The sequence below is a fragment of the Aristolochia californica genome, unplaced genomic scaffold, assembly GCF_029961685.1.
Source record: "Aristolochia californica isolate CCGP_79_NKW_82.1479 unplaced genomic scaffold, dmAriCali1.0.hap1 SCAF_7, whole genome shotgun sequence".
Classification (NCBI taxonomy): Eukaryota; Viridiplantae; Streptophyta; class Magnoliopsida; order Piperales; family Aristolochiaceae; genus Aristolochia; species Aristolochia californica.
The window spans coordinates 32,594,842-32,612,845 of NW_027182268.1; the positions used below are offsets into that span (position 1 = coordinate 32,594,842).

The 18,004-nt window shown below is 43.9% G+C and overlaps 1 protein-coding gene across 1 annotated transcript; it reads left to right on the top strand.

The window, feature by feature from the left end:
* Positions 1-691: 691 nt before the first annotated feature.
* Positions 692-17,634, top strand: LOC137937690 (probable serine/threonine-protein kinase PBL17). The gene is made up of 6 exons (XM_068782811.1): positions 692-1,088; positions 14,073-14,416; positions 14,592-14,727; positions 15,908-16,044; positions 16,550-16,673; positions 16,773-17,634. Exons 1-6 carry the CDS (start codon positions 998-1,000, stop codon positions 17,486-17,488), a joined length of 1,548 nt encoding a protein of 515 aa, XP_068638912.1. The 5' UTR covers positions 692-997; the 3' UTR covers positions 17,489-17,634.
* The last annotated feature ends 370 nt before the right edge of the window (positions 17,635-18,004 follow it).

Consider the following 18,004-nt stretch of genomic DNA (forward strand, 5'->3'; position numbering starts at 1 on the left):
CTCATGGGTGGTAAGTGTTGAATTGAACGCTGGAAAGGTTGAAAATTAGGAGGTTTCCGCGTGTTTTCTGTTCGAGTATTGGAAGGCTCAAGGCCACCCGACAGATCCAGAATGTCATCTTGGATTAATCGTCGCAGCGTTGAAGAGAAATCATTCCTGCCTTTACCAAAGGAAAATACTTAAATTGATTCACAGACAGGATCGACCCAAATATCTTCTCTTGGACCAAAATACCCTCGCTCGGCTTCTGTGGGTCCAGTTCAAGTCCGATTAAAATTTATGATTTGGTTTAATATACTATACTACATATAACAAACAATACATTCAAAATAAATAAATAAATAAATTAAATAAATAAATATAAAATAGATAAATAATAAAAAAATCATGTAATAAAATTAAAATTTGGCCAATTATAAGTAATTTTATTATTTTAAAAATAGTCCCACAAAATATGTAATGAATTTCATAAGAATTTTTTTCTTCAAATGTGTGAAATGGGGTGATTTTCAGTTTAGTCTCTCGACCCAAACCCACCCATAAAATTTGGATGTGGCATTGGTGTAATTACTGTAAATTTTGAGGTGGTTTTAAAAGGCTTCGATTCGTGGGGCTACTAGTCATTTGGCGTTTTCCGGCCATGAAACTCCGATCACAACGATAAAAAGGGGGACACGACGCAAAAATCGGACCACCATCGGCGCTCTCCTCGTCTTTTTAACTTTTTTTTCTTCTTCTTTTTACTTTCTGATATTTTCATCGACGACGGAGTTCGAACTTCTCTGGCGTCTGCGTTCGATCACCGGAGGGGAGAGATTTGGGAACTCTGGTGGAATTCTTGGAGGTTCAAGAGCGGATCGGATCGGATCGGAGGATGCTTCATGACTTTGATTCTTGATTCGCGGTATTGAATAACTATAAAAGTGTCTGTCTGCCGTGGGAGGAGGCGAGGAAGGAGGCTGAGGGTTGGTCGGATACCCGCGTTGTTGGAAATGGAATGATAAGATGCAAGCTGCTGTTGCCAATTAGATTAATGGGGAACTGCTTAACTTTAGAGAATTCACAAGGGAGCTGCAAGCAGAGCGGAGGTAATGCATCGTCTGCTTTCACTTGCTGTGTCGTTGAATTTTTTTTTATATAATTTCTGGGTAGTCGTTTGTTTGAGACTTGGTGGCTTAATCTGTTATACCGGCGAACCTAGAGTTGCAGGAATGGATGATTTTTTCCTTTTCGAACAAAACAAAATGTCTTGTAGAAACGGATATTACCAGCTTTGAAAGGCGTGGTCACGAAAGCTGGCAAGGGTGTTAATGGACCATCAAGCACTTCCATTTATTAGCACATCAAACACGATTAGCGTCGGTAAACATGAAAGCTTATCATGCCTAAACCTCCCACCAACTATTATCTGTCTTACTTGGCGTCACATCATCACTCCTCTGTCTTGTTTAGGTTACAAGTAGAAGAAGACAAACAAAGCATATCTTCTTCATCCCTAAGAGTTCTGCCTAACTTGCGAGACTGCTTCCTTATGAACAACGAATTTCGTGTTGTATTACTAAGTTTTCTGGATGTGAGGTTATCATTGCAGATGCTGATAGAATATAGAAAACATGAAATTGGGTAAATATCACTTCTTACCCTGTGTTACTGTGAACTTTGTGATAGGTCCCGGTCAAGCGGCAGAAACAACTATGAGTAATACTCACTTTCTTTGGGTGAAAGATAAACCACAATTATTTGTAAGAAAATTATATTTTCTTTATTCATTGCTAACGTTCCCATAGGAAAATTATAGGAATAAATAGAGTAAAACTTAACAGATCAGCTTCAACTCAGGAAACTAACTAGCCTAAACTCAAGGAAATGAGTTGTAACAACTTTGACTGAGCAGAAGTACAAAACAACAGCAGATAATAAAATAAAAGGCTGGTTTAGACTTGGTCTATCTTAAGCTAAGAACTTGGGATTCTTCTTAGGGATTCATTCAGATCTTATGCATCAACGTTGTGTCCTCCCATGTAGCATCTTCAGTAGGCAATTGCTTCCACTTCACCAAGCTCTCTTCAATAAGTTTATTGCCTTGTTTAATCCAGTGTGTATCTAGGATTTTATCTGGTTCTACGGGAGCTACACCTTCATCAGTAATAGGTGGGAGCTCTAAGGAAACTTGTGGAGAACCCCCTACATATTTCTTCAAGAGAGAGACATGAAAAACAGGGTGGATCTTTGCGCCTGCTGGTAATTGTAGTTGGTAAGCAACATTGCTGATCTTCTTCTCGATTAGATAAGGGCCATAGAACTTGCTGGAAAGTTTCTGATGAACTTGTTTGAAGGCGGTTTGTTGGCGATAAGGATGTAGCTTAAGGAGGACCATATCACCTGCTTGAAACTTCCCCATTTTACTTCTTTTTGTCTACCGTTTGTTTCATTCTATTAGCTGCCATGTCCAAATTCTTGTTCAAGTGATGGAGCAATTCATCCCTGTGTAAGAGGCTTTGATCGACTTCGTTAATCTGAGATAACCCATCAAAATAAAGAGGAATGGAAGGAGGAAGCCGACCATACAAGGCTTGGAAAGGTGTCATCCCTGTTGAATTGTGGTAGGTGGTGTTATACCTGAATTCTGCCCAAGGTAAATAACTATACCATTTTTGTGGCCATTGATGGATGAAACAACAGAGGTATTGTTCAACACAGCAGTTTACAACTTCTGTTTGTCCGTCGGTTTGCGGGTGGTAGGCGAAGATCGATTTCAACTTGGTTCCTCTCATAGTGAAGAACTCTTGCCAGAATTTGTTGATAAAGACGGAGTCGCGGTCACTAATGATTGGTTTCGGCATGCCATGGAGTTTGATGACGTGCTCTACAAATTGTTCAACTACAATCATTGCCGAAAATGGATGAGATAAAGCAACAAAATGAGCATACTTACTGAGTCTATCTACTACCACCAAAAGATTATCTTTGCCGTGGGAGGATGGAAGGCCTTCAATAAAATCCAAACTGATATCATCCCACACTTGACAGGGAATGGGAAGTGGTTGAAGTAATCCCGCTGGGGCTAGAGTTTCAGTTTTGGTTCTTTGGCAAACTTCACATTGCGTAATATAGTCTTGGACGGTCCGGTACATGGATGGCCAATAAAATTTTTGAGCTAGCCTTTTGAATGTCCTAAATACTCCAGAATGCCTTGCCATTTTGTTGTCATGAAATTCTTTTAGCAGTTGGTTGCGGATAGCTTGGAACAACTACTTTCTTTTTGTAGAAACATAGACCATTTTGCATTGAGAATGGACCGGTGGGATCCGTAGTTGATTGGCGGCTCACTTGCTGCATATTCGGATCATCTTGTGCTGCCTTTCTCATATCATCCCAAAGAGTAACCTGTAAGACAAACAAAGGATTAAGGAGAGGGCTGTCAGGGCGGCGAGAGAGGGCATCAGCTGCTGAATTTTTACGTCTTGGCCGGTAAAGAATTTCATAGTCATAGCCCAAAAGCTTTGCTGCCCACTTTTGTTGCTCGAGAGTTGCCACACGTTGATCTAGAAAGTATTTGAGACTCTTGTGATTGGTTCGAATGAAGAATTTCCTACCCAAAAGATAGGGCCGCCAGGTTCGAATTGCTTTCACAATCATGAGCATTTCCTTGGCGTAGATGGACCATGCTCGTTTACTAATTCCCAAAGCACGACTCATAAACGCAATTGGCTGGCCCTGTTGAGTACGGACTGTGCCGATTCCGTCACCTGAAGCATCAATTTCAATAATGAAAGAGTGGCTGAAGTCAGGGTAGTTGTCATGGCTTGCTTGAGCAGCTTGAATGCATCCGTTCCTTCTTCAGTTCACCGAAAGCTTCCTTTTTTTAGGAGATTGGTAAGGGGGTGAGCCAAAAGTCCATAGTCCTGAACAAATTTTTGGTAATAACCTGTCAAGCCTAAAAATCCGCGCAAGTTAATAATATTAGCAGGCTATGACCAAGCTACCATGGCCTCAATTCTTTTGTTGTCTACCTTTACCCCTTGATGCGTCACAATATGGCCCAAATTGTCACGCGGTTAGATTTGGGCTAGGTCCGTCTAGTCAAGCGGAATATCTACCCCGTGCGGCCTAGCTCTTCCGAAGAACTAGTTAGCCTCCTTGAGCCTCGGATCCTCCAACCAATACTTCACACAAGAAGTTGCAAGCCAAATGGGACAACGAAAACACCAAGGTATAGAAGAGAAAAGCCTACTTTGTATTGAGAATACAAGATTACAAAGGGTGGCCAAACACTCTTGAAGGCCAAGGCTAAAAACTCTCTCTATACACTAAAAGATTAAAGAAGGCTAAAGATTTTTCGACCCTTTTACAATGGGAGAGGCCTCTCTATTTATAGTCTCTCCCTAGGCCTTTTGAAATCTCTAAAAACGCTCAAAAACCCATCAGATCCCAAAAATTCGGTTTCTGGCGTCAAGGGGCGCCCTGGTCTGGTTGGCGACTTGGTCGCCAGGAAACCCCATTTCACGCGGGGCGCTTGGCGCCTGGCGCCTCAGGAAACCCCATTTTGCGCGCGGGCGCCTGGCGCCTCAGGAAACCCCATTTCGCCCGCGGGCGCCTGGCGCCTGCGCCTGGCGTCCTGAGGAAACCCCATTTCGCCCCGCCTGGAGTCCTGGTCGTGCGCCAGCAACCCCATTTCGCCTCGCCAGGATTCCTGGTTGCGCCCAACCCCATTTCGCCCCGCCAGAAGTGTCTGTTGGCGTGCTGCCTTGTGTCTGAGTTGGCTGTTGGGGTTGTTGTGCACCTTGTTGCTTGGCCATCCGTTTGGCAAGCTCAAGTGTGTCTTCTTTTGCTGAAGTTGATGCCGGGCCAGCCATATGTGTGCGCCCCTCTGGGCCGTGCCATTGCACTTGGCCTTGGCCATTGCTTCTATTGCTGTGCACTGGACTTGCATAGTCTTCCAACTTGGTGTTTGGCCACACCATGGCTTCATCTTCCGTCTCATACTCCCACAGCCATAAGGCAGACGCCCTCGTCTACAACCCCTGGCGATAGTCGGCTACCTCCTTTTCGAACTGCCATAACTCGGCAGCGTCTTGCCATGTTGCCTCGCTTTCCGGTTGACCTTGCCACTTGACCAAGTATTGCGTCCTCCGGGGCTTGCCCCTTTGGCGCTCCTCTCGGTCTGCAATAATATACTCTACCCTATTGTCAAAGGTAGTAGATATATCCATGGGAGCTCTTGGGTCAACTACTCTGTCCGGGTCTTGGTCTTCAAAATAGGGTTTCAGGTTCGATACATGAAAAACATTGTGGAACTTAAACCTTTTTGGCAGCTGCAATTTGTAGGCGAGGTTGCCCACATGTTCAATGATAGGAAAGGGTCCTTCATATTTCTTCAAAAGACCTTTGTTCCTGCTTCTAAGGTGACAAAATTGCTCAGGTCTGAGTTTGAGAAGGACCTGGTCACCGATATTGAAAGAAGACTCCCTCCTCTTTAAATCAGCATGTTTCTTTATCTTTTTGGCTGCCTTATGCAATAAGACCCGTGCCAGCTCCGTTTTCTCTTTCCACCTCTTCGCCAGCTGATGAGCTATTGGACTTTTCTGTGAAGTGTCTGGAAAGAGACCCGTGGGAGCCAAAGGCTGTCGTCCTGTCGCCAACTCGAAAGGACTATGCCCGGTTGATTCCGATTTCTGCAAATTGTATGAAAACTGGGCCACGTCTAACAAGTCTGGCCAGTTTTTCTGATTTGCTGCAACAAAGTGGTGTAAGTATTGTTCTAACAAAGCATTTACTCGCTCAGTTTGGCCGTCACTTTGAGGATGAAAACTAGTGGAAAAACTTAGAGATGTTCCCATTAGTATGAATATCTCGGTCCAGAATTTTCCTGTGAATCTGGGGTCACGATCACTGATGATCGTTGTGGGCAATCCCCAATGCTTCACCACATGTGCCATGAATGCTCTAGCTGCTCCGTCTGCTGTACAATCACTCGGCACTGCTACGAATGTTCCATACTTCGTAAATCTGTCTACCACCACCATGATAGACGCCAACCCATTTTTCTTACGTAATCCAGAGATGAAGTCCATCGAAATAGACTCCCACGGCCGCTTTGGAATAGGTAAGGGCTGTAACAAACCCCTAGGCTTGCGTTGTTTGATCTTATCTTGTTGACAGATAAGACACGTGCGCACAAACTCCTCCACATCATTCTCCATGTCTGGCCAATAATACTGGCCAGACAACAAGGCCAACGTCCTTCTTTGACCTGGATGTCCTGCCCACAAGGTATCATGGCATTCCCTCAAGAGGTCACGCCTTAGGTTATCGAACTTAGGCACATAAAGTCGATTACCTTTGGTCTTGAGCAATCCGTCGTCAAGCCAAAATCTTCTCGTCTCTCCCAAGGCAGCAGCTTGTACAATGCTGTAAGCCTGGGCATCTTGGCGAATTCCAATGCGAATCTTGTCTAGCAACTCCGTTCCAACTTGTGTAATTGCTGCTAAGGCTTGTAATCGCAAAGTTTCATTTTCTGTTTTTGCGCCAAGATGGTCTTCCATGCGCGCGCGCTTGCCTTGTGCAAAACGCATATCTCCTGCGCCTACTCTTGCGCCGCGCGCCTCTTCGTGTACTGCTGCTACCGCACCGCGCGTGGTGCGCGTGAAGCAAGTGCCGTCTGCTGCGGTATGCAGGGATTCAGCCGCATGCGTCTTCTCCTCTGCCGCATGCGTGCAAGGTGCTGGTCCTTCTTGCGCCATGTGCGCCAAGCTCTGGCTGGTCTCTTCCTCGTAAGAGATAGGTACGTCCACCTTCCTGCTCAGTGCGTCGGCAGCACCATTTGTCTTCCCCGCCTTGTACATCATCTCAAAATCAAACTCGGCCAAGAAATCTTGCCACCGGGCCTGTTTTGGACTGAGCTTTTTCTGTGTAAGAAAGTAACCAGAAGCAACATTGTCAGTTCTTACAATAAATTTGGAGCCTAAAAGATAGTGCCTCCAAAGACGTAAACAATGCACTACCGCTGTCATTTCTCTTTCTTGTACAGTGTACCGTTGCTCAGTTTCATTGAGCTTCCTACTCTCATAAGCGACTGGGTGTCCTTCTTGTTCTAGCACACCCCCAATGGCATAATTTGAGGCATCGGTATGTACCTCAAATGGCTTGCTGAAATCAGCAAGGTGAAGCACTGGTTCAACCATCATGGTATCCTTCAGCCGCTGGAATGCTCCTTGGCATGAGTCCGTCCATCGCCATTTTTGGTCCTTCTTTAGGAGATCGGTCAAGGGGGCTGCTATAGCTGAGAAACCCTTGATAAACCTCCTATAATAGTTTGCTAAGCCAAGAAAACTTCTAAGCTCACGCACCTTGGTAGGGATAGACCAATCACGCACAGCCTCCACCTTCTTGCTGTCCATCCATATCCGTCCTTCCCCTATCCAATGTCCAAGAAAGGACACCTCTTGCAACCCAAATGAGCACTTCTCCTTCTTGACATGTAGCTGATTGTGTCTCAATTTCTTGAACACTTTTCGAAGATGTTCTTTGTGCTCTTCCATACTCTTGCTATACACCACAATATCATCCAAATACACAACGACAAATTTGTCTAAGTACTCGGAAAATACCTCGTTCATGAGAGTGCAGAAAGTTGCTGGTGCGTTGGTTAGGCCAAAGGGCATAACCATGAACTCGTAAGCCCCATATCTCGTTACACAAGTAGTCTTCCCCTCGTCTCCTTCCGCAATTCGAACTTGGTAGTAACCACTTCTCAAATCCAGCTTGGAGAAAACTCTAGCCTCCTTCAATTGATCAAAGAGATCAGCAATAAGAGGAATAGGGTACTTGTTTTTTATGGTTACCTTGTTGAGCGCCCTATAGTCGATGCATAGTCTCATACTTCCATCTTTCTTTGTCTGAAATAGTATAGGGGCCCCATAAGGTGCTTTGCTTGGCTTTATGAACCCAGAATCCAGCAGCTCGCTGAGTTGTCTCCGTAATTCATCCAACTCTTTGGGCGCCATCCGATATGGTGCTTGTGCTGGCTTCCTTGCTCCGGGCTCAAGCTCTATGCGATGGTCTACCCCTCTCCTAGGTGGTAACCTCGCTGGAAGTTGCTCCGACATGACGTCTCCATACTCATGCAAAACGGTTTGTATCTCCTTAAGGGTAGGCAATGCCTCATTCTGCTCCATAGCACAAAGAGAAGCAATGTAAGTAGAACAGCCCTGCTTAAGACCTTTCTTAAGCTGGAGGGCTGATAGCATTAAATCCTTGTTTGTTACATCTTTGGTCTCAACTTCAGAAATTGTACAAGGACTTTGCTTGTCCATAATTCCCACTACCCCCACATGTGGCATTATAAATGTCTTACAAACCTTGAAGAACTCCATTCCCAAAATTACCTTGAAATCGTCCATGCTAACAATGGTAAAGTTCTGAAATCCAACCCACTTGCCTATCACCACCGGTACATTCCTGGCAACGCCTTGGACTTCACGAGCAGCAGAATTTACCGCCTTCATCTTGCTTCCATCTTTCTCTCCTCGTATTCTTAGGCGCCTAGCCTCCTCCTCCGAAAGGAAGTTGTGGGTAGCGCCCGTGTCCACCATTGCCTTAACAGTGTGTCCAGCAAGTGTGAGAGAAATAAAAAGAAGTTCTCTTGAGGGTCTTACCGGAAGTGGAGCAGCCTTCTCCTCTTTGGAACGGACAACAACATTGAGAAGGGTTAGAGAACCCATCCTAGGCTCAATTCCTCCATTGTCCATTTCTGTTTGAGCAGCGTTGAGGAGTCTCTTTTTAGGACAATCCCTCGCATAGGGCTCTCCCTCACAAATGAAACAATGTACCTTCTTCCTCTGTTTGTCCCCTCTCTTCTTTTCTTCCGGCCTAGCCTTGGTATCCTTTACCCATGGCTTCTTCTCCCCTTTCTCCTTCTTCTTAAAATTTGTTTTACCATTATTTTCCTTTGACACCTTGTTAACCGAATCATTCCTCCTCTCGTATTCGGTTAACTTTTCAGCCGTAGATAACGCTGAAACTAGTGTCTTTACCTCCCTCCTTCTCAATTCTTGCTCAGCCCATGGACGAAGGCCAGCAAGAAAGGAGAAGAGACGGTCCTCATCCGTCATGTTGGAGATACAAAGCATAAGAGAAGAGACGGTCCTCATCCGTCATGTTGGAGATACAAAGCATAAGAGAAGTGAAGGATTGTACATACTCTTTAATTGTACCTTTCTGCGTCAATGCACGTAGTTCCTTCCTTGCTTGGTACTCGACATCCTCCGGAAAGAACTGCCTCCGCAGCTCCCTCTTGAAATCTTCCCAAGTGTGGACGGGGTCCTCTCCCTCTTGCTCATCTCCCATGCGTCTTCTCCACCAAAGAATAGCATCATCGGATAGGAACATGGCAGCCGTACTAACCTTAGCTTGCTCGTCGGTGAGCTTGCTTGCATGGAAGTATTGCTCCACTTGCCATAGAAAATTATCTATGACCTTCGCGTCTCTCCCTCCATTGAAAGACTTCGGCTCGGGCACCTTTATCTTCGCTTGTGTGTGAACAGCCCCTCCATTTGCTAAGGCTCGTTCGCACAAAGTGAGTCTTGCCCCAAGCTCTCCCGAGAGATCTTTGACATCCTTCCCCAATCGTTCCATTTCCATCCTCATGACAGCCATGGCCGAATGGACGTCCTCCTCAAATCCTCTCAGCCAATTCGGAGTTGGCTGATGCTCCTCAATAGTCTTTTGAACGAATTCCTCCCAATTCGTACGAAGGTTCTCAACGCTGTCCAAACGATGTTCAAGAGTAGAAAAACGAAAGTTAACATCACTTACTTGATTTTTGCCTCTTGAAGCATCTTCTCCACTTGTGGAAGCCATTGATTGCAACGTACACTCTGATACCAGTTGTCACGCGGTTAGATTTGGGTTAGGTCCGTCTAGCCAAGCGGAATATCTACCCCGTGCGGCCTAGCTCTTCCGAAGAACTAGTCAGCCTCCTTGAGCCTCGGATCCTCCAACCAATACTTCACACAAGAAGTTGCAAGCCAAATGGGACAACGAAAACACCAAGGTATAGAAGAGAAAAACCTACTTTGTATTGAGAATGCAAGATTACAAAGAGTGGCCAAACACTCTTGAAGGCCAAGGTAAAAACTCTCTCTATACACTAAAAGATTAAAGAAGGCTAAGGATTTTTCGACCCTTTTACAATGGGAGAGGCCTCTTTATTTATAGTCTCTCCCTAGGCCTTTTGAAATCTCTAAAAACGCTCAAAAACCCGTCAGATCCCAAAAATTCGGTTTCTGGCGTCAAGGGGCGCCCTGGTCTGGCGGGCGCGACCTGGTCGCCAGGAAACCCCATTTCGCGCGGGGCGCCTGGCGCCTGGTGCCTTAGGAAACCCCATTTCGTGCGGGGTGCCTGGCGCCTCAGGAAACCCCATTTCGCGCGCGGGTGCCTGGCGCCTCAGGAAACCCCATTTCGCCCGCGGGCGCCTGGCGCCTGCGCCTGGAGTCCTGCTGCGCCAGGCGCAGGCGCAGGTTCTGAGGAAACCCCATTTCGCCCTGCTTGGAGTCTTGGTCGTGCGCCAACAACCCATTTCGCCCCGCCAGGATTCCTGGTTGCGCCCAACCCCATTTCGCCCCGCCAGAAGTGTCTGCTGGCGTGTTGCCTTGTGTCTGAGCTGGCTGTTGGGGTTGTTGTGCACCTTGTTGCTTGGCCATCCGTTTGGCAAGCTCAAGTGTGTCTTCTTTTGTTGAAGTTGATGCCGGGCCAGCCATATGTGTGCGCCCCTCTGGGCCGTGCCATTGCACTTGGCCTTGGCCATTGCTTCTATTGCTGTGCACTGGACTTGCACAGTCTTCCACCTTGGTGTTTGGCCACACCATGGCTTCGTCCTCCGTCTCACAAATACTCCAATTCCTATTTTACAAAATCACACTTGCTTGCTTTAATGAAAAGTTGATGTTGTCTCAGGATATCTAATGTGGTTCTAACATGTTCTATATGTAATTCCCAGGTAGGACTATAAACAAGAATATCATAAAAAAAGACTAATATGAATTTGTAAAGATGAGGGTGGAATATTGAATTCAAAATGGCTTGGAAGGTGGAAGGGGTGTTGTATAAACCAAAAGGCATAACTAGATACTCAAAATGGCCATTATGGGTTCTAAAGGCAGTTTTTTGAATATCAGGAGCATGTACTCGTACCTGATGATATCCAGCTTGCAAGTCTAGTTTGGTGAAATATGCTGCCCCATATAACTCATCTAGCATATCATCTACCATAGGGATGGGAAATCAGTCTTTGATGGTGGTTGCGTTTAGTGCTCGGTAGTCTGTGCAGAATCGCCAAGTGCCATCTTTCTTCTTCACCAACAAAACGGGAGATGAGAATGTACTGGTGTTGGGTCGAATGTCTCCCATGTTGAGCATCTCTTGGACCTGTTTTTCGATCTCTGCTTTTTGAAAATATGGATATCTATAGGGCCAAACATTGATGGGTTGAGTACCTTCTTTAAGGGGAATGTGATGGTCGATATCTTAAGGGTGGTAGTGTGGTTGGTTCCTTGAACACGTCTGCATAGTCCTTCAATGTCCGCTGCATTTTAGGACTGGTGTCTGCCCAGGTGGACTTCTTGGCAACTTGTGGGTAGATGGCAAACAGCATTTGGCCTTGGTGCATCTCTTTCGCAATCGACGCCAATGATGTTGCTTAAATGGTTTGGTTAATTCCTTTTAATCTTCGTGCTCGATTATCCTAGTGGAAGTCCATGGTTAATTGTTTCCAATTGCAGACCACGGAGCCTAGCATCTCCAGCCATTGGATGCCTAACACCATATCAAGTCCTGCTAGGGGTAGAGAATAGAGGGTGAGTGAAAAAGTAATGTCTTGTAAATTCACTTGTACCTTCTTAAAGCGACCCTGGCAGATTAGTCGTTCTCCATTTGCTATGCGGACAACGAACGATTTTGTTGGTACCACCGGAAGTCGAAGCAATCTGGTTACTTTCTCACTCAGGAAATTGTGAGTGGATCCATTGTCAATCAACACCATCACGTGTTGAGACCCGATGGTAGCTGCTACTCACATGGTTCATGGAGATGTCCAGCCCATTAGTGCATGTATTGAGATTTCTAGTTTGGCTTGATCTCCCAGATTGTCTTCCATTTGCAACTCTTTGTCCTCCACCTTGTATTCTTTGGTTTGGTTGCTGGTTTGGCACTCAAGAAGGAGTAGTTGAGGTCCTTGGCACTTGTGTCTTGGGGTGAATCTGTCGTTGCAGTTGAAACAGAGCCCTTGTGCTCTCCGTTTCTGCATTTCATCCCAACTCAATCTCTTGGGTGTCGTTGTTGGGGTAGAACAATTCACTGGAGTGATGGTGGTGGGTACACGGTTTGGCAATGGAGGTCATGTGAACCTCTTCGTTCTTGCGATCTGTTCATCCCTCAGGCTTGCTAGGCTGATTGCTTCCTTCAATGTTTTGGGCTTGACTATTTGAATTCTGTCGGTGATCTCGGGTTCTAATCCTCCCATGAAAGTGCCAACGAGAGCCTTCTGTGTCCAATCGTGAACTCAATTGCCTAGCCTCTCGAACTCTTTTTGGTAATCATAAAGGGATCCGATCTGTTGAATTTTGGATAGAGCTTCATCAAAATCTTCACACTATGTCGGTCCAAAACGAGCCCACGGTTTCTCTTCAAAGAACTCCTAGGTCACCAAGCGGCCTTCCTCCTGGTAAGCTCGATGCAACCATTGCCACCATTGATTAGCTTCTCCTTCAAGGTGGAAAGATGCTAGAGTTACCTTCTGATTGCCTGTTATGCCATGAAATTCAAAGAATTGAGCTACTCTGCTAAGCCATTCAATCGAATCTTCTCCAGAGTGTTTTGGAAATTCCAACTTGCCATCTTGGAAGAGAAAATCTCTATGCCGCCGTCGTTCTCCCCTCGACGCGAACTGAAAGATCCTTCTCGCCTATTGTTGTTGTTGCTAGAGGCTTCTTTGGTTGAAAGGAAAGCTTCCGATAGCTTGTTGATGGATTCCTCTAATCGTTGCATTCCATCTTAAACTCCACCGAGCCCAGCCTCCAAAGCTTCGATCCGCTCTTTGTTGGACGTCATTGTAGTGAAGCTCTGATACCAATGATAGGAAGCAGCAGAAACAACTTTGAGGAATACTCACTTTCTTTGGGTGAAAGATGAACCACAATTGTTTGTAAGAATATTATACTTGCTTTAGTCATTGCTAACGTTATAATAAATAGAGTAAAGCTTAACAGATCAGCTTAAACTCAGGAAACTAACTAGCCTCAACTCAAGGAAATGAGTTGTAGCTACTTTGAATGAGCAGAAGCACAAAACAACAGCACAAAATAAAATAAAAGGCTGGTTTAGACTTGGTCTATCTCAAGCTAAAAACTTGGGATTCTTCTTAGGGATTCGCTCAGATCTTCTAGGCCTATCACTTTGGCTGTAGGTTTTCTTTGTAATGCATTTATGCTGTCCTTCTGGTAGACATCCTACCAAGATAGATTCTTCTATGCAAGTGACATGCAATTATCACCAAGATTCTGCTGGTTGTGGGGGAGATATTCCAAATATTTCATATGGGCAATTTGCTAAATGCCTTTTAGTATGTTGTACATTAAGTTGCTGTATCTGTCCCATTGTTTGATGAGCTTGGGTCAATGAGATTTTATATTGTTCATTAAAAAAGACCAAGATCCTGCAGCTTGATGCAGATACTTCTTGACATTACTGTTGAATAATGTATGTGGTGCTCATTTACGAATGACCCATTCTAGCAACTTGGATGGGTCATCTTTGTAGTTGTTATGGTCTTGGAGTTTGGGTTAAGAAGGAAGCTTTGCTTCATAAATGCCAATGACTAGGTTTGTTGAATTCAATTGCTCGAGCATCCGTAAAGGGTTGAGGGATCATACCAGTCTTGTGACTTAACTATGTAGCTGTAGTTTTAATAGAGATTAATGCCATTATGGATGTGCATTTAGTGGTCATCTTTTCGATAAAAAAATCATAATATGTTGGCTTTGCTGCTAATGACATGCTTCTTTTTGTGGTAACAGCAGCAGAAGTAGCTCATCGTGTAACTCCCTCTCCCTCCAAAGAAAAGACATCTTGCACTGCAGATGTCAGTAGTGCCTCTAGTGTTCCACCAGCTTCACCGGCTCCAAAAGGTGTTGATGATTTTCGGCAGGTCAATGGGTACAGCAATGTGGATATCTTTACATACAGTGAGATGAAACTAGCCACTAAGAACTTCCGACCAGATTTAATTTTAGGTGAGGGTGGGTTTGGAGTTGTCTACAAAGGTGTCATAGATGAAAATATAAGACCAGGATACAAGTCAACTCGAGTTGCAGTTAAAGTGCTTGATCCGGAGGGTTTTCAAGGTGACAGAGAATGGCTGGTATTATTTTTCTCCTGTTTCTATCTTTTTCTTGAGTGTGTGTATGTGTGTTGTGTTTATTCAGATTTTTTCAATCACCTAGAGGATTAAAGAAAAACAAGGAAAAAAAACGTAGAGCATGGTGTGTATGTTATCTTTGGAGAAATCAACTCAAACAGTTTTGGCTTTTCTGCAGGCTGAGGTCAACTATCTTGGGCAGCTCAGTCACCCAAATCTTGTCAAGTTAATCGGCTACTGTTGTGAAAATGAGCATAGGCTGTTGGTATACGAATATATGGCTTCTGGTAGCCTTGAGAAGCATCTTTTTCGGCGTAAGTAACTAAAGTTTTTGGTTTCTTTAGTATTGGAGTCATTGTGATACCCTTGGTTCTCTCTCTTCCCCCGTCCTACTATTGACCACCCCCTCCCAACAGAGACTCACACACACAAATAATGAACTCGCATATGGATGTACTTGTGGGTTTGGGACAAGCATGATGAAAAACAGTGACTAAATGGCACACTAGCATGCATATTATGAATGGGAGTGAAACCTTTAGGTTCTCATAATGGGGCTCTACGTTTCTTTGAAGTGTGGATGTCTAGACTGCAAGCTAAAACAAGCAACAATTGTAAGTTTGGACTCTTATCAAGTTTACTGTGCATAATTATCAAATGAAACCACTTATCACCATGCTTCAACAAGCTTTGAACTGGAATAAAACTGAAGACACTAATCGATTATCTGGATCACTTGCACGTAGTTTATCTTCTGGGTATTAGTGTGTAAATGGCTCTTTCGTTGCTAATTTCTCTATGAAGAGGACTCTTTTTCCTAAAATTCCAGGGCAATATTAAAAGATGGATAGAAATGCAAGAATGGATCCCAAGTATTCAGAATCAGATCTTAATCTCATGCCAGCCTCTACTGTAAATTGCATGTCCTAATGTATTGGTTCATTATAAAAAGAAGAGGTGTGTGGGTGAGGCAATCTGAATATATCGTTCACTTGGGCCAGCATGAGATATTCATATGACATGAAAAGTGACCAGATCAGACTTGGTGAGATTGAATAAGAAATCTTCAACATACTATGAATTGGTGGCTCTGCTAATATGGGAGCCTCCTCAAATGAGATTGTTGTAGTGGTAGACTTATTCGTACAAACACATTTTTTCTAGAGTTGCTCATTTCTGGCAGTATATTTTCTTACCTCCAAATTTTTTACCTGTTTACTTTTTTGAGCATAGCTAGGCATTCTATGTGATTCACTGGATAACTTTTGGTTTGATAAATCGGCAACTTCATAATAACTTTTTACTCATGCTGTTCTGGACAGTTGATTTTGATTAAATACTTTTTTAAAATGGGTTAGCTCCTCCATAAAATTTTCTGGGATTGAAGGGTACAGGGCTAAAGTGAAGGGCAAGTTAGTTCTTTGTTCTTTCTTGAAGCATCTTGTGAGCAATGAAGATATGGGCTTATTCATATCATTTTACATTTGACAACAGGTGTATCTGTTACTATGACCTGGCCCACCAGAATGAAGATTGCCTATGGTGCAGCACAAGGGCTGGCCTTTCTTCATGAGGCAGAGAGGCCTATTATCTACCGTGATTTTAAGACCTCAAACATCTTGCTTGATTTGGTTAGTGTTGCCTTCTCTGATGGCTTTCTCTTTCTTATTTTTGTCATTGAAATTATTGTCATTTTCCTGATGTTAGTAAACCCTTAGATATGGACTGAAGAGATAAGAATGCAATAGGAGTGATCTTTTGACAAAAAATATGGACAATACTTTCCTGTAAAACTTGTGTTATTGTCTCCAATAAAGATACAGGATAGTTTTTATACTCTTCTTAACAAAAACAAATGCATGGCTAAATCTATATTCTCCGATTTTGCTACCGTTTTAATTCTGATCGCCACTTAACCTGCTCTCATGAGTTTCATTTTATTAGCAAAAAGATCAGAAAGTACAGAGGGATATCGTAAGAGTGAAAAGTTATTCAGCATAACAAAATTTTGCAAGAATTCTTTGTGCAGACCTTTCTGAAAGGAGTCTGATAGTTGAACATTCTCATCCTAATTATATATTGAAGGAACTTGTTGTCATGAGTGCCATAATAAATGTCTCTGCTCTTGTTTTGCAGGATTATAATGCAAAACTCTCAGATTTTGGGCTTGCAAAAGATGGACCAATGGGAGACCAGACCCATGTTTCCACTCGAGTGATGGGAACTTACGGATATGCAGCTCCTGAGTATGTAATGACGGGTGAGTTTGCTGAAGTATTAATGGTTTTAGACATTCAAGACCCTACTCTTCTTGATTTTTTATGAGCTGTTAGCTTATCTGTACGTTTTACATGAGCAGGTCATCTAACAGCACGAAGTGATGTCTACGGCTTCGGGGTTGTGCTCCTTGAGATTCTCATAGGCAGGAGAGCAATGGACAAGAGTAGACCGAGTCGAGAACATAACCTTGTTGAATGGGCTCGCCCACTGTTGAACCATAACAGGAAAATGCTCAAGATATTAGATCCTAGAATCGAGGGTCAATACTCAGTCAAAGCTGCCCAGAAGGCAGCTAATTTGGCTTACCAATGCCTAAGTCAAAACCCTAAGGGGCGCCCAACAATGACTCAGGTGGTTGACATACTAGAAGCTCTCCAAATCTCAGGGGACAACAAAGAGGACACTTCAATTGAACGTGGGGGCGTAACCCTCTATGAGGTCCCCAAAACCCCTGATATTTCTCATAGAGAGTCTAAACAGTCAATTGAAGCAAAAAGTGAAATGGAAACTCCCCAGCTAGGTACAGAAGGTGAAAGGGAAGAACAATCCAAACAATCGAACGAGAAAGATGGAAGGCAAAAAGTAATTAAGCAGTCAGTCAAGGATGAAGGTGAAAAAGAAAAGGTTGCTCGATCCCGGCGAACCAGACCAAGAAATGTAAGGAGCAAAAGTGAGCCACCTACAGAATACGAACTGTACAGTCAGTCACCTGATTTAGAAGCCACACCCTCTAAATTTTCTCCGAGAAGTGGTGCAAACCAAGTGAAAGTGGACAATGATATGTATAAGCTCTGACATTGTTAATTTGTTGTTCCATGAAATTTTGTGTGTTTTGTAAATGGGACTTGAACAGAATGTCTTGGGCCAGCTATGGTATTACCTCCAAAGATGGCAGCCAGTAAGCCAGCTACCAAGTGGAAAGAATTGCTTATTTGTTTGAACGGTGGTGGACAAAAACAAATTTTGTTTGAATTTTAACCTACAGATTGCAACGGCTTACCAGGATAATATGAAGGAGAAAGGGAAGGTTTGCCAGAATTTGATAATTATCTCATTTTTACTAACTATTTTTTGAAATAATAATGGTCAAATATATAACTAAGGTTTCCTGCTATTCCACATCACTGTGATGAATACATAGCTGTCAAACATGTCAACCGACCAGGTTAGTTGTTTCGCTTGGCGTGAGTTTATTGCAGTCTTTTGCACCCAAGATGTCCAGTGCAAATCTGGGTTTCAGGCAGTTCTGTACACAATTTTAAGAGGCGCTTGGGAAAAGCAGATCCCTGCTAAGATTCGTGAAGAATAGGC

Bases quoted from the DNA above. Each gene is read 5' to 3' on its own strand.
- LOC137937690 (XM_068782811.1), top strand. From the start codon at position 998: ATGATAAGATGCAAGCTGCTGTTGCCAATTAGATTAATGGGGAACTGC. The intron at 14,417-14,591 runs GTATTATTTTTC...GCTTTTCTGCAG, and splicing joins AAGGTGACAGAGAATGGCTG to GCTGAGGTCAACTATCTTGG. The intron at 16,045-16,549 runs GTTAGTGTTGCC...CTTGTTTTGCAG, and splicing joins CAAACATCTTGCTTGATTTG to GATTATAATGCAAAACTCTC.